Below are 13,083 nucleotides of genomic sequence, written 5' to 3'. Positions count from 1 at the left end.
CTGTGCTGCCTCAGTATTTACCACAGCCTGGGAGGTAGGTAAAACCATCTTCATATGGCTGTTCATGTTTACCTGCTTACCTCTGCTGTTTCTGTTTTTACCACAGCCTGGGAGGTAGTTATAGTCCTCTTCACGCACACCTGGTCGTGTTTACGTGTTTACCTGTGCTGCCTCAGTACTTACCACACCGTGGGAGGTAGTTACAGCCCTCTTCACACAGCTGGTTGTGTTTACCTGTTTACCTGTGCAGCCTCAGAATTTACCACAGCCTGGGAGTTAGTGACAGCCCACGTCACACACCTGGTCGTGTTTACCTGTTTTCCTGTGCTGCCTCAGTGTTTACCACAGCCTGGGACGTAGGTACAGCTCACCTCACACACAGTTGGTTGTGTTTATGTGTTTACCTGTGCGGCCTCAGTATTTACCACAGTGTTGGAGGTAGTTACAGCCCCCTTCACACACAGGTGGTCTTGTTTACCTGTTTACCTGTGCTGCCTCAGTATTTACCACAGCCTGCGAGGTAGTTAAAGCCCACCTCACACACAGCTGGTGGTGCTTACGTGTTTACCTGTGCTCTCTCAGTGTTTACCACAGCCTGGGAGGTAGTTACAACTCTCTCAGTCACATATGCTCATGTATATCTGTTTACCTGTGCTGCCTCAGGATTTACCACAGCCTGGGTTGTAGTTACAGCCCACCTCACACAGTTGTTCATGTTTACGTGTTTACCTGTGCTGTGTCAGTTTTTACCACACCCTGGGACGTTGTTACAGCCCTCTTCACACACCTGGTCGTGTTTACCTGTTTTCCTGTGCTGCCTCAGTGTTTACCACAGCCTGGGACGTAGGTACATCCCACCTCACACACAGTTGGTTGTGTTTACGTGTTTACCTTTGCTGCCTCAGTATTTACCACAGCCTGGGAGGTAGTTACAATCCTCTTCACGCACACCTGGTCGTGTTTACCTGTTTACTGTGCTGCCTCATTATTTACCACAGCCTGGGAGGTAGTTACAGCCCTCTTCACACAGCTGGTTGTGTTTTCGTGTTTACCTGTGCGGCCTCAGCATTCATCACAGCGTTGGAGGTAGTTACAGCCCACTTCACACACACGTGGTCTTGTTTATCTGTTTACCTGTGCTGCCTAAGTATTTACCACAGCCTGCGAGGTAGTTAAATCCCACCTCACACACAACTGGTCTTGTTTACGTGTTTACCTGTGCAGCCTCAGTATTACCACAGCCTGGGAGGTAGTTACAGCCCACTTCACATAGCTGGGCGTGTTTACGTGTTTACCTGTGCTGCCTCAGTATTACCACAGCCTGGGAGGTAGTTACTACCCTCTTCACACACTTCTCCTGCTGTTTACCTGTTTACCTGTGCTGCCTCAGTATTTACCACAGCGTGGGAGGTTTTTACAGCCCACCTCACACAGTTGGTCGTGTTTACCTGTTTACCTGTGCTGCCTCAGTATTACCACAGCCTGGGAGGTAGTTACAGGTCACTTAACGAACAACTGGTCATGTTTAGTTGTTTTCCTGTTGTGCCTCATTATTTATCACAGCCTGGGAGGTAGTTACAGCCCACCTCACACACACCTGGTCTTGTTTACCTGTTTACCTGTGCTGCCTCATTATGTACCACAGCCTGGGAGGTAGTTTCAGTCCTCTTCACACACAGCTGGTTGTGCTTAGGTTATTACCTGTGTTGTGTCAGTATGTACCACAGTCTGCGATGTAGTTACAGCTCTCTTCACACAGCTGGTTGTGTTTACCTGTTTACCTGTGCTGCCTCAGTATTTACCACAGCCTGGGAGGTAGTTACTGGTCACTTAACGAACAACTGGTCGTGTTTAGTTGTTTTCCTGTCGTAACTCATTATTTACCACAGCCTGGAAGGCAGTTACAACCCTCTTCACACAGCTGGTCTTGTTTAGGTGTTTACCTGTGTTTTCTCATTATTTACCACAGCGTGGGAGGTAGTTACAGCCCTCTTCACACAGCTGGTGGTGTTTACGTGTTCACCTGTGCTGCCTCAGTATTAACCACCGCCTGGGAGGTAATTACAACCCTCTTCACACACAGCTGGTCGGGTTTACCTGTTTACCTGTGCTGCCTCAGTACTTACCACAGCTTGGGAAGTAGTTACAGCCCTCTTCACACACCTGGTCATGTTTACCTGTTTACCTGTGCTGCCTCAGAATTTACCACAGCCTGGGAGGTAGTTACAGTCCACTTAACACAGAACTTGTCGTGTTCACGTGTTTACCTGTTTTGCCTCAGTATTTATCACAGCCTGGGAGGTAGTTACCGCCCACTTCACACAGGTGGTCGTGTTTACGTGTTTATCTGTGGTGCCTCAGTATTACCACAGTGTGGGAGGTAGTTACAACCCAATTCACACAACTGGTGGTGTTTTCGTGTTTACCTGTGCTGCCTCAGTGTTTACCACAGGTTGGGAAGTAGTTACAGCCCACTTCACACAGCTGGTGGTGTTTTCGTGTTTACCTGTGCTGCCTCAGTATTACCACAGCCTGGGAGGTAGTTACACCCCTATTCACACAGGTGGTCATGTTTAGTGTTTACCTGTGCTGCCTCAGTGTTTACCACAGGTTGGGAAGTAGTTACAGCCCACTGCACACACAGCTGGTCGTGTTTATGTGTTTACCTGGTTCATTGCCCCTTACTAGAGTGGCCTGCCAGAACTCGGGGAAGATCACTTGGTGCTTCCCCTGGTTCTTGCCTTTAAAACGAGGAAAACATTTTTGGGTATTGTGGACATGAGTGTAAAGGCTAGGGTCTTTCAGGGTGATCGTCAGCCCTCATTTGGCTTCCCTAGAGGTATCCAGCATGCTCATTGCCTGGTTCCCTCGGTATTGAGAGGATTCGTTCAAATTGTGGGAGTCGGTTCAGATGCTGTTCCAGTATTGCACAGCGGGAGGACAAGTTTCCCAGGAAACCATATCAGGACTGTGGGTCACTTGGCCACCTCTCACCCCAAGGCTGCCTGTGATTCCATGCTATCTTTTTAAATGGAATCCGTTAGGCTTGAATGTCTGTGCAGTGTTGTCATTTGATGACTTTATAGGTGTCAAAGGATATTTGGATACAGTGAGATTGTACTGGGATCGTACTCAACCAGCGGTCTGGAATCCCAGTGCCCCTTCGCGTGTGTGCGCTTGCAGTAACTTTCTAGCCGGTTGCACTCCTGGAAGCCACAGTGGCTGTCAAAGTTCGAGGCAGGCTCATGGAGCCCACACTCTGGAAGGTGCTGGGTGGACAGGCCCCAGCTCCTGGGGGATGGAGGATCACCTGAGAGTGTTTTCTGTTGATTTTGTGTGTCAAATTGTATGTAAGCTTGTAGGGCTTAAAATGAAAGGCTTTGGGGGAGGTGTTGTGATTTTTCTTCTTATTTTGCTTACTGCTGGCTGGTTTGCCTTGAAATAAAGTTGGAAAATCACGATTGACCGGAACCTTCTGAAACTGAAATGCACAGTCATCTGTACATTCATCAAGCCAACTCATTTGGTGGAGAGGTCTTTCCACTTTTAAAGCTCGTAGGTGAAGATGTATCATGGTCACATATTCCACGTGTGCATATGTGTATCACGCACCCGCAGATACAGTGTCAATATAACGATTACAAGAAAACAGTTCTGCAGACATTGCAGCAGTCAGGAGACGTGGCAGGGAACACCCCCCAGAGAACCTGTGTGTATCGTTGGACAGCACAAATGTTCCCGTGTCAGCTTAGTTGAAAAGCCTGGTCCCTGAGAGCTTGCTGCAATCATCCTTTTAAAGTAAGGGGAGACTTTCTGCTGCTGCCAGTGATGAACACCCTGAGCCGTGAGCACAGCTGATGTCCTCCAGCAGGCAGCTCCCTCGTTCCCTGGGTGGCCCCTTGCTGTGCTTCAGTCAGGACAGAATGTGTGCAGAGCTGGGCTGGCTCCCTCTGCTGCTCTCTATTCTGGGCTCAATGAAACAGTTCTGTATTTCTCAGTTAGTTAGGACTCTGGTTGCAAGCAACAGCTTAATACAAGCTGGCTTAGACGTGTCAAGGGGGATTTGCTTTAAGGGTGTCTCAGGGACCCCCCCAGACAAGAATGGAGAGTGCAGTTCAGACCTGGGAGGAGCTAGAAATGGCACATGATCAACTCTCAGAACCTGCCTGCTTCAGTCTGCTCCCTGCAGACAGGCTCCTAAGGCTGCACCCCACGGCCCTGGGCTGGCCTGCTGCCTGTCCTGGTTATATGATGCCGTGGCACTCCAATGGAATGGGGACAGTGAAGCCCAGGGATCATGGAGTGTGTGGCTTTCGTTAACACGAAGTCTTAAAAAGAGAGAACAAGGCTTCTGTGGGCTTCCATGACTCCAGGCACACCATGGAAGCCAGAAGGCTCTGCGGCGTTGAAGGAAGCTGTCGCCTCCCTTGCCACCTCTGGCAGGAAAGGGTCCTAGTTAGCAAAGGCATCGTGGTGGCTCCCAGAACCAAGGCAGCCTGAGGCCTCGGTTGGGTGGTGGGTCAGCAAACCTGAGAATTGGAATCCCAGACTCAGGAGCCCTCAGGTCAGTTCAGACAGACTGGCCCCAGTTGGAAAGCACCTCCCTTACCTGGGATTCTTGCGGAGGAGCCCCTGGGATGCCTTATTGGGCTTGCCCAGCTCATGTGGGTAACAAAGTTGGTCACCCAGAGCGGTACTGTGTTGGGGTGCTCATGCACGGCTCCACGTCAGTGTTCGGCAAACTCCTGGTTATGAGCCCAGCCCTGCTGGGATGGCCCCTTAAGGCTGGTCAGTGGGCAGCAGCCACAGAGTGGAGTGTTGGAGGCCTGTTTGCAGAAGCTTGGAGAGCATGGGATGTTGGGCCCGGCTGGCGAGACCTCTGGCACTGTGGCTTGGCTTGGGGGCTGCCCTCTGGGGCTGGGGCTGGCTCTGCTCGGTGGTGCCCCAGGATGGGGCTCCAGACTGGCAGAAGCAGGTGGGTGGGGTGGCTGTGATAAGCATGCATCAGGTCCAAGTGGCAACCAGCGTCTTCACCTTGGGGCTGCTGCCAAAGCTGGCAATCATAGGAGTCCAGGGTTGAGTGACAGCCAAGTAGAGCCCTCCCCACTGCTAATAAGAGTGAGCCAGAAATGACAGAGGCCCACTGGGTGTGTAGTTGACCACCTTTGTCTCTGTATATTCAAGAAAGAACCCTCACAGGTGTTCCAACCTGTGGAACCAGCCATTAAGGCAGTGAGAGCCAAATTGGAGCCCCAAACTGCTTCTCATCTTGCAGGATGGTCATCAGGAAGCCCTGCTGCACTCTTAGGGGAAAGGCAGGGACCCACAGTGAGAGACCTGGGACTGCAAGGAGGTGACCCCCACACTGTCCCCAGTGCTGGGATCATTGGTGTCCCTGTTCTCACCATCTGGTCCTGCAAAGGCTAGCAGGATCTTGGTGTGATCGTGGTCCCCAGGGCTTCACCAGGAGCCACACCAGCTGCAGCTGCTATGAGTGTCCTGGCTCCCATCTACACACTTGCCATGCCTGACTTTCCATAAAAGCAGCAGATGCTGCTGGCCCTGGTGGACACCAGCTATGTGACTGCAGGTGCCAGGTGGCCACAGGCAGAGTCCCAATGTGGGGAGGTATGACCAACATCCATGGGTGCTGAACAGCACATCCAGTCTGGGTGGGATTGGTCTAGAGGAGCAAGTGAGTCTCACACGGGGACAGGTGTGTAAGGTAGAGAGCACCTGGGCTGCTGCCCAGTGAGTCTCACGCCTGGGGACAGGTGTGTAAGGTACAGAGCACTTGGGCTGCTGCCCAGTGAGTCTCACGCCTGGGGACAGGTGTGTAAGGTACAGAGCACCTGGGCTACTGCCCAGTGAGTCTCACACCTGGTGACAGGTGTGTAAGGTAGAGAGCACTTGGGCTGCTGCCCAGTGAGTCTCACGCCTGGGGACAGGTGTGTAAGGTACAGAGCACTTGGGCTGCTGCCCAGTGAGTCTCACACCTGGGGACAGGTGTGTAAGGTAGAGCACCTGGGCTGATGCCCAGTGAGTCTCACACCTGGGGACAGGTGTGTAAGGTACAGAGCACCTGGGCTGCTGCCCAGTGAGTCTCACACCTGGGGACAGGTGTGTAAGGTACAGAGCACCTGGGCTGCTGCCCAGGATGGATTCAGGCCAGCGTAGAGGGGGTGCTATCCCCAATGTTTGCTGCCAGCAACTTCACCTGGCACCAGCAAATTCTGTGTGCTCACCCCTGCCTGGCTAATGGGTCACACTCTGGGCCCTTCTCCACATAGCATTGGCTCAGTCACACAAGTTCAGGGACCTCCTGGCCCAGCTGGCCATTGCACATGACTGGTTACAATGACACTAGAGGCTGAGTCAAATTCAGACACTTAAAACAGTGAGAGTTACTCTGCTTTTAGAGTCTGAACTTTAAAATAATTTTGAAATTTTGCATGGTACCTACTATTTACAAGAACTTGGTGTTATTCAAAGTCCACGTGCTGACACGTGATTGCAGTTAGACTGCCAGTGTGAACCTTCCTGTAAGGCACAGCCGAGCAGGCAGATCAAGGTGGGGTGTCAGCCCACCTGAGCCCAGGGGAGGGATGCCCGCTGGGTCCCACAGGAGAGAACAGCCTGCAACAAACCTGCGGCCCTGCAGAGCACCTGGGATGGAGACGCCCCTGTGGGAGGCGCAGCCTGTGGAGTGGAGCTCTGGTGGTGCTGGTCCAAGCTCTTGCCTCTGCCTTGAGGAAATGTCTTGTTTCTAGACTCTCAAATCCTTTTAGAAGTTCTGAACTGCAGTGAAAGAAGTACAAGTCTGGGTAAACCACACCTATTTTATTAGCACTTATTCTATTCTCAGCCCTCGGAGCAGAGCAGAGCTTGGTGGGAACCAACTCTACCTCGGGTGACAATCAGCATCAGATTCCAGCCTCAACCACCTGAGGGGAAGAGGCCTGGGGCAGGCGCGTGGAGTCTGGCTGTTTAGGGGAAGGTGGAACCCAGAAACCAGCCACACGCTCTGTCCCCTGGCCTGCTGCTGAGGCCAGCACACCCTCACTCAGATTCAAAGCAAAGCGAGGACAGTCACTGGCACCAGCTGGAAGCCACCGCACGCTCCTGGCCCTGTCCAAGTAAACAGACCTGGCTTGTCACTGCTGGCCCCACAGCCACGCTGCCCAGCAGCCACGTCCAGCAGGCTGTGTGAGCCTCCTGCTGGGCACAGGCCCGGGCTCACCTTTCCGTCTGTTCCTCAGTCTGTTGTGTTTGCAGGCTGATTCTTACTTTAGCATCCTCTGTTACAAGTTCTCATTTCCTTCCTCTCGCTCTGCGGAGTCCAGCTGGCCTGCTCCCATGCAGCCCGCCCTGGGGCCCGTCGCGCCTCCACTCACTACCACGTCTGCCTGCCTGGGGTCTCCACCAGGCCGTAGGGTCCTGCTGCCTGACCCATCTCGAGGGCAGGGCTTCCTCTCCTATGGACCTAGCAGGCGTGCCTACCATTTTCACTAGAACTGCTTTTGGTGGTGATACTAGGGATGAATGTGCGGCCCAGGACTGGCCCCAGGCACCGTGCAGGCTGAAACGCAAGACTGCCCTTGGCATGGTGGAGGGCCTACTCCATTTGTTTTAGTGCTCTGGAAAAGTTTTCTAAAGCAGTTTTGAAAGCTTGCAGCAGGAAGGTGCCGAGCTCATCGCTCGTTTCCTGAATGTCTGGGTCGAAACTTCCGAAGAGGGGCGTGGAGGCCTGGATGTCCTCGCGGTTGGCCCGCAGAAGCACCGCGTGCAGCTCCTGGGCGATGGCATCGTACTTCTGCTGGTCGAACTTGGACACGGCCAGCTCCTCCTGGGGGTAGGCAGTGCCTGCGGGGTAGCAGTCCTTGGGCACCGGGAACTCGATGCGCCGCAGCTCAGGCAGCTCACAGAGCGCAGTGAAGAGGCGCTGGAGGGCGCGGGCAGACAGCGGGTTCCCCAGGAACCGGAACTCCCGCAGCTGCTGGCAGGGGCTCAGTCCCAGGATCAGCATGCCCACGTGGCTGTCCGCGAGGCCACACTCCTCCAGGGTCAGTGCCCTCAGCGTCTGGGAGGCCCGGCGCAGCAGCCTGAAGAAGGCTGAGGGGTACAGGTGTAGCACGTTGTGTCCACTGAGGTCCAGCACCTCCAGGTGGGTGGCATGCACACAGTCTGCCAGGAAGGCCATGTCTGCCTGGTTCAGGGCACAGTTAGCCAGGTCCAGTGATCGCAGCGGGGTCCTGAGGGGGCTGCGGGACAGGCAGAAAGCAGCACAGGTAAGAGCAGGTTCTCAGGTGAGCTGGGATTCGAGCAGATGTGACAATCCACTCGTTCGTGTGTCACAAACTGCAGTCCACAGACAAACCCAGCTGCTGCCTGACTCCATAGTCTGTCAGTGGAGAATGACTGGTTTTAAGTACTTGAAAAATTTCAGAGGGCTCGTGACAAGGGGAATTACGTGAGGTGCGAGTGTCTGTCCGAGTGGTCTGGTCTACTGGAATACTGCCATGCTCCCTCGCCCACCTCGTCTATGGCTGCCAGCCGCCTGTTGGCAGAGAATCGCTTTAGGGCTGGGGTGTGGCTCAGTGGTGAGTGCTGGCCCAGCACACTGGAGGCCCTGGGCTCGTCCCAGCATGCACGCCGTGACCCAGGGGCTCAGTCCACACCAATACCCAGACATCGCAACAAGCCCTCCTGTAGTGGAGGAAGTCCTGTCAGGAAGGCAGCTCGGAAAGCCGGCAGCGGGGTGGAAAAGAGCAGAACGAGCAAGCAAGAAAGTGCCCTCTGGCTTACAGCCCGGGCCTGCGTGGCCTTGGAGGCGGGAAGGGCAGCCCAGACCCTGATGGCTTCTGCATTGCTCAACCACCAGTTCTGATTTAGTTGGAGTCGGCGGCAGCAAACGGGCAGCTGCTGGAAGTCTCCAGAATAGTGTCCACACTCAGGACTTGTGGAGACGCACATCCTCGGCCCGCCCACCCTGTGGGGACCCTGGACCTGTCCACACCTGGTTCCGGCTCTTTGTCCCTCCCTCCTCTTGCCACGGCTGCCTTTCACTCCCACCCACACCTGGACCTGCTGCCCAGAGCCTGCCCCTGGCACAGCACATGAGGCCACCCCAACCGTGCCCCTCCCTGGCTGCTTTCCTCCACCCCCGTCCACAGCAGAGCTGCCCAGGGGAGGCACACTGACCCTGCTGCCGAGGGCTGCCTGTGCTGCAGGCGTCCTGTGAGTCACCCCCACAGACCTTCCAGGTGAGATGAGGGGAGCAGTGTCTGTGTGCTTTGCTTACCTGCTAGTTAGTATGTTCCCTCTTGTTGACTGAAAACTGCCCCAGACCCCCTTGGTGCACTGCTATTTCCTGGGGGTTCTAACTCATGGTTACCTTGTCCCTGTCCCTGTCCTTGTCCCTCTCCTACACTCCTGCCAGAGCAACCCCACAGAGATGAGCCATAGCCTTCTAAGTTAGCAAGTCCCATCCCTGTGCCTCGGCTCCTCCCCAGCGCCTTTCCGGGGACCCGAGCGCTCACCCGCCTCTCGACTCACCTGAGCAACGTCTGGATCTTCCCAGTCAGTGTGGAGAAGGCCACACTCAGCTCTGCGAGCCGGGTCATCTGGCTGAGTTCCCGGGCGATGGAGGAGAGGAGGGGGTCCTCACCCTCGGGAACCAGGGTGGAGGTGGGCGGCATGTCGAAGGCCCTGGTGGGCAGGGTGAGTGAGACCAGCTGGGGGAAGCCCCCCTGGGCCAGCAGCTGCTGCACGTGCCCCGCGTTCAGCCGCACGTTGTGAACCACCTCCAGCTTGCGCAGTGCGTCAGGCCTGGCCAGGCCCAGCACATGCAGGAGCTGCCCAGGGCTCAGGCTGTCTGCCCGGAAGGACGGGCATCGCACCTGCAGAGGGGCTGGGCCTGGTGGCCGCAGGGCCTGTACCACCACCTCGAAGTTGCCCTCGGTGACGAAGAGGTCGACGAGGACTTCAGTGGGGCGCCTGGCCACGCAGGGCTCCGCCTGAAGCGCACAGCAGGTCCTGGCCAGCAGCTCAGTGCGGCCCCACCTTCCCAGGGCCCTCCCGCAGGGGCACCGCTGCACCTGCACGTCTCGTATGCCCGTGAGGTCTGCCACCCGCAGCCAGCGGCCCCTGCCCTGCAGCACGCGGTCGGCCAGGCCGCGTATGCAGGCCTCCAGGCAGGCCCTGCAGGCTCGGTCACGCAGGTCCTCTGGGTGGTCAGTGCTTGGCCCCAACAACGCAGCCAGTCGGAACTCCTCCAGTGGCCAGTTTCCCAGCACGGCACGGGTCACTTCTGTCTGCTCCAGCAGGTAGCTGGCCTTGAACACCAGTGGGTAGAGGTTGTGGGCCACGCTGTCCAGGCTTTCCCGGGCCAGCAGGGGGTGAGACACCAGGGCTTCAGCAGAAATGAAGCGGAGCGACCTCATGGCGCCCTCAGCCCGAGGCAGGACAGCACTCTCCCCTCCGGCTCTGACTCAGGCCTGTGCCCTTCACGCCTATTTTTAGCTGCTGCTGCTGGGGGTGCTTGGCTTTGGGCAGAGTGGCAAGCTTGCCCTTCAGTCATCTGACTGCTATTTTGATCCTGGGGCGCCTGTTTGGCGTGACCACAGAGGCGCTGTCCGCCTCGTGGCACCCACCTGGTGAAAGCAGAGCTGCTTGGCTCTGGCTGCCCTATGCAGGGGCTGTTCAGAAAGGCTGAGCGTGGGGACCGTGCACCCTTCCTCGTTAGACACGCAAATGATGCAACAGGCAACAGACACTTCTCCTGTTTCCAGAGTCAAAATAAAAGACTCTGGAGGACACGAGAATCCTGCTCATGTTCCTGAAGTCTCCTATCTATGAGTCGGCACTGAGACAAAGGCACGTTGGGTAACAAAGATTGCTTCCTGTTTGGCCCCCAGAAAGTGGTTCCAGAGGCTTGTGCACATGCAGGGGTCGGCTGAAGTCCTGGCTTTGCTACCAGGCTGGCTCTAACTGGGAGATCAGGTGAGGCCTGGGAGCTGTGCAGTTGTCCACTCCCCCACTGTTATTATTTTTCCTTCTTTGCAGGAGGTGGTCTCTCAGGGGCCCCCAAGTCAATAGGACCCTCAGAGGACCCAGCCACTGAGGGACACAGGAGCAGGGGGTGACTCAGTTGGCCCCTGAGTTCTCTCAGACATGACTCAGAACTGTTTCCCTAGCTGCACGTGGCTTGTTGGAAAGGAAACCAAGGGCTGGGTTGTGGTCAGTGGTAGAGCGCTTGCGTAGCACGTGTGAGGCCCTGGGTTCCATCCTTAGCAGCACATAAAAATAAATAAATAAAGGTATATATGTAAAAAAACCAAGATGACCATCTTAAAAACAAAACAAAACAAAGGAAAACAAATCAGAAACCAAATGGAGACTCCAGTTACTCTCAAGAGACGGGAGGAGCTGGGCTGGGATGCGCTCCTGCGGGACCCGCTGGTCTGGAAGGTCAGGGCAAACGTGGCCCCAGGAGGGCTCTGCCTGACTGACAGCCTGAGCCCCAGGGCTCCGTGGTGGGCTGCGTCCTCAGAGCTCAGGCAGCCTGGGTGTGGAGGAGCCCAGACCCAGGCCAGGCAGGAGCGGTGTGCTGACCACGGGCATGAGGAGCCCTGCCGAAGGGCTTTGCTTCCAGGCCCTGGGCACATGTCCCTGGGAGCTTCCTTCCGTCTGTCCGACTGGGCTCTTGGTGGAGGAGCTGCATCTGGTCTAGGTCAGTCACAGCTGACCAAAGGACACTGCTGGCTGCTGTCAGGTCCCAGGAGCCTCCTCTGCGCTCAGGGCTGTGCCTGTGGTACGTCGTTGGCGCACGTCGTTGGCCTGGCTGGCCTCTGAAACTGCTCCACTGCCGGGCAGATCAGGCTTGAGGACAGGGCGGCAGCAGCCGGAGCTGCTCTGAGGAGGGGGAGCCTCTTCTGTGGACTCACAGCCAGACCAGAGCACGCAGGGGAGTCTCAGAGGAGACGCACAGCGGAGGTGAGCTGGCTGCTGTGGCTACAAGCCCCGCAAGGGCAGGGTCAGGGAGCTTCAGGAAGTGACTCCGGGGGAGCGAGGCCCCAGCACTGTCCCCTGACGTGTGCTGTGACAACTTGGGAGGAGGAGCACACTAGGAGTGGCCACCACTGCCCACCTGGCCAGTGCCCCCTGAGCATCCTGCGTGTCCCTCAGTGCTGGCTGCATGCAGCAGCACACGGAAGAGTGAGTGAGCCCAACGGCCATGCCAGCTGCCCCCTCACCAGTGCCCAGCCTCAGTCCAGCCCTCATGAGGCGAGGGGAGGCGTTTCCTGAGAACTCACCAACTCGGAGATGAAAACTGTGGCGTCTGTGGGTGCAGCCCTGGAGGCCAGGCACACTGGGGACCCTGCGAGTCCGGTCAGAAGAGGCTCTGCTTGTGAATGGGTTCTCCTTGTCGCAATCCAGAGCCAGACCCAGTGTGGATGGAAGACCAGAGCGGAAGGTGCTCAGTCAGGTCCAGTTGGTGTGGACAGCACGGGCCCTGACATCTGCCAGGAGGGAGCCCAGCTCCAGATCGACTGGGACGGCCGCACAGCAGCGCAGGCGCCCAAGCTAACATGGAAAAAGAGGGCCCTGTGGCTTAAACAGAGGGCAGGGACACGCAGCCTCCTCCCACAGGCCCGCCCAGCCCGGCGAGTGTCCTTGGACACAGCCACTGGCACGGCGTCCTGGCTCTGGGGGTGCGGCCACACTGGTCCAGTGGCAACCTCCCTGCGGCGTAATGGCTCCTGCTGTTTGCTCTCTGTCAGAGTTCCCTTGTTCCCTTTCCCTTTCCCTTTCCCTGCCTTGGACTGAGGTCTGTTTGTTGCCATTTGATCGCCTTCGTTCGTGGTTTCCGTGGTGTCTTAGAGTTCACGATGCACGTCTTTAACTGGCCACACTCTGCCTCCGGTGACATCGTCCCTCTTCACACTCAGCATGCATCCAGCGCTGTCTGCTGTCATGTCCCCTCCTGGCCCTCATGCTACTGTTGCGGTACATTTTACATGTATAGATTATAAACCTCAAATACATAGAAATGGCTTGTTTGAACTGTTGTCATTTACAGAA

At 56.1% G+C, this 13,083-nt stretch overlaps 1 protein-coding gene across 1 annotated transcript; it reads right to left on the bottom strand.

Annotated features, from left to right (window-relative positions):
• Nucleotides 1-6,825: 6,825 nt before the first annotated feature.
• Nucleotides 6,826-12,510, bottom strand: Lrrc14b (leucine rich repeat containing 14B). The gene is made up of 3 exons (XM_047556893.1): nucleotides 12,315-12,510; nucleotides 9,556-12,006; nucleotides 6,826-8,261 (listed from the first exon to the last, which is right to left on the bottom strand). The coding sequence occupies exons 2-3, from the start codon at nucleotides 10,440-10,442 to the stop codon at nucleotides 7,616-7,618; spliced, it is 1,533 nt and encodes a 510-aa protein (XP_047412849.1). The 5' UTR covers nucleotides 10,443-12,006; nucleotides 12,315-12,510; the 3' UTR covers nucleotides 6,826-7,615.
• Between the last annotated feature and the right edge of the window lie 573 nt (nucleotides 12,511-13,083).

This window comes from Sciurus carolinensis, chromosome 6 (genome assembly GCF_902686445.1).
Source record: "Sciurus carolinensis chromosome 6, mSciCar1.2, whole genome shotgun sequence".
Taxonomy (NCBI): domain Eukaryota; kingdom Metazoa; phylum Chordata; class Mammalia; order Rodentia; family Sciuridae; genus Sciurus; species Sciurus carolinensis.
This window is presented reverse-complemented; position numbering and strand designations above follow the sequence as displayed.

Bases quoted from the DNA above. Each gene is read 5' to 3' on its own strand.
- Lrrc14b (XM_047556893.1), bottom strand. From the start codon at position 10,442: ATGAGGTCGCTCCGCTTCATTTCTGCTGAAGCCCTGGTGTCTCACCCC. The intron at 8,262-9,555 runs GTGAGTCGAGAG...CCTGTCCCGCAG, and splicing joins AAGATCCAGACGTTGCTCAG to CCCCCTCAGGACCCCGCTGC.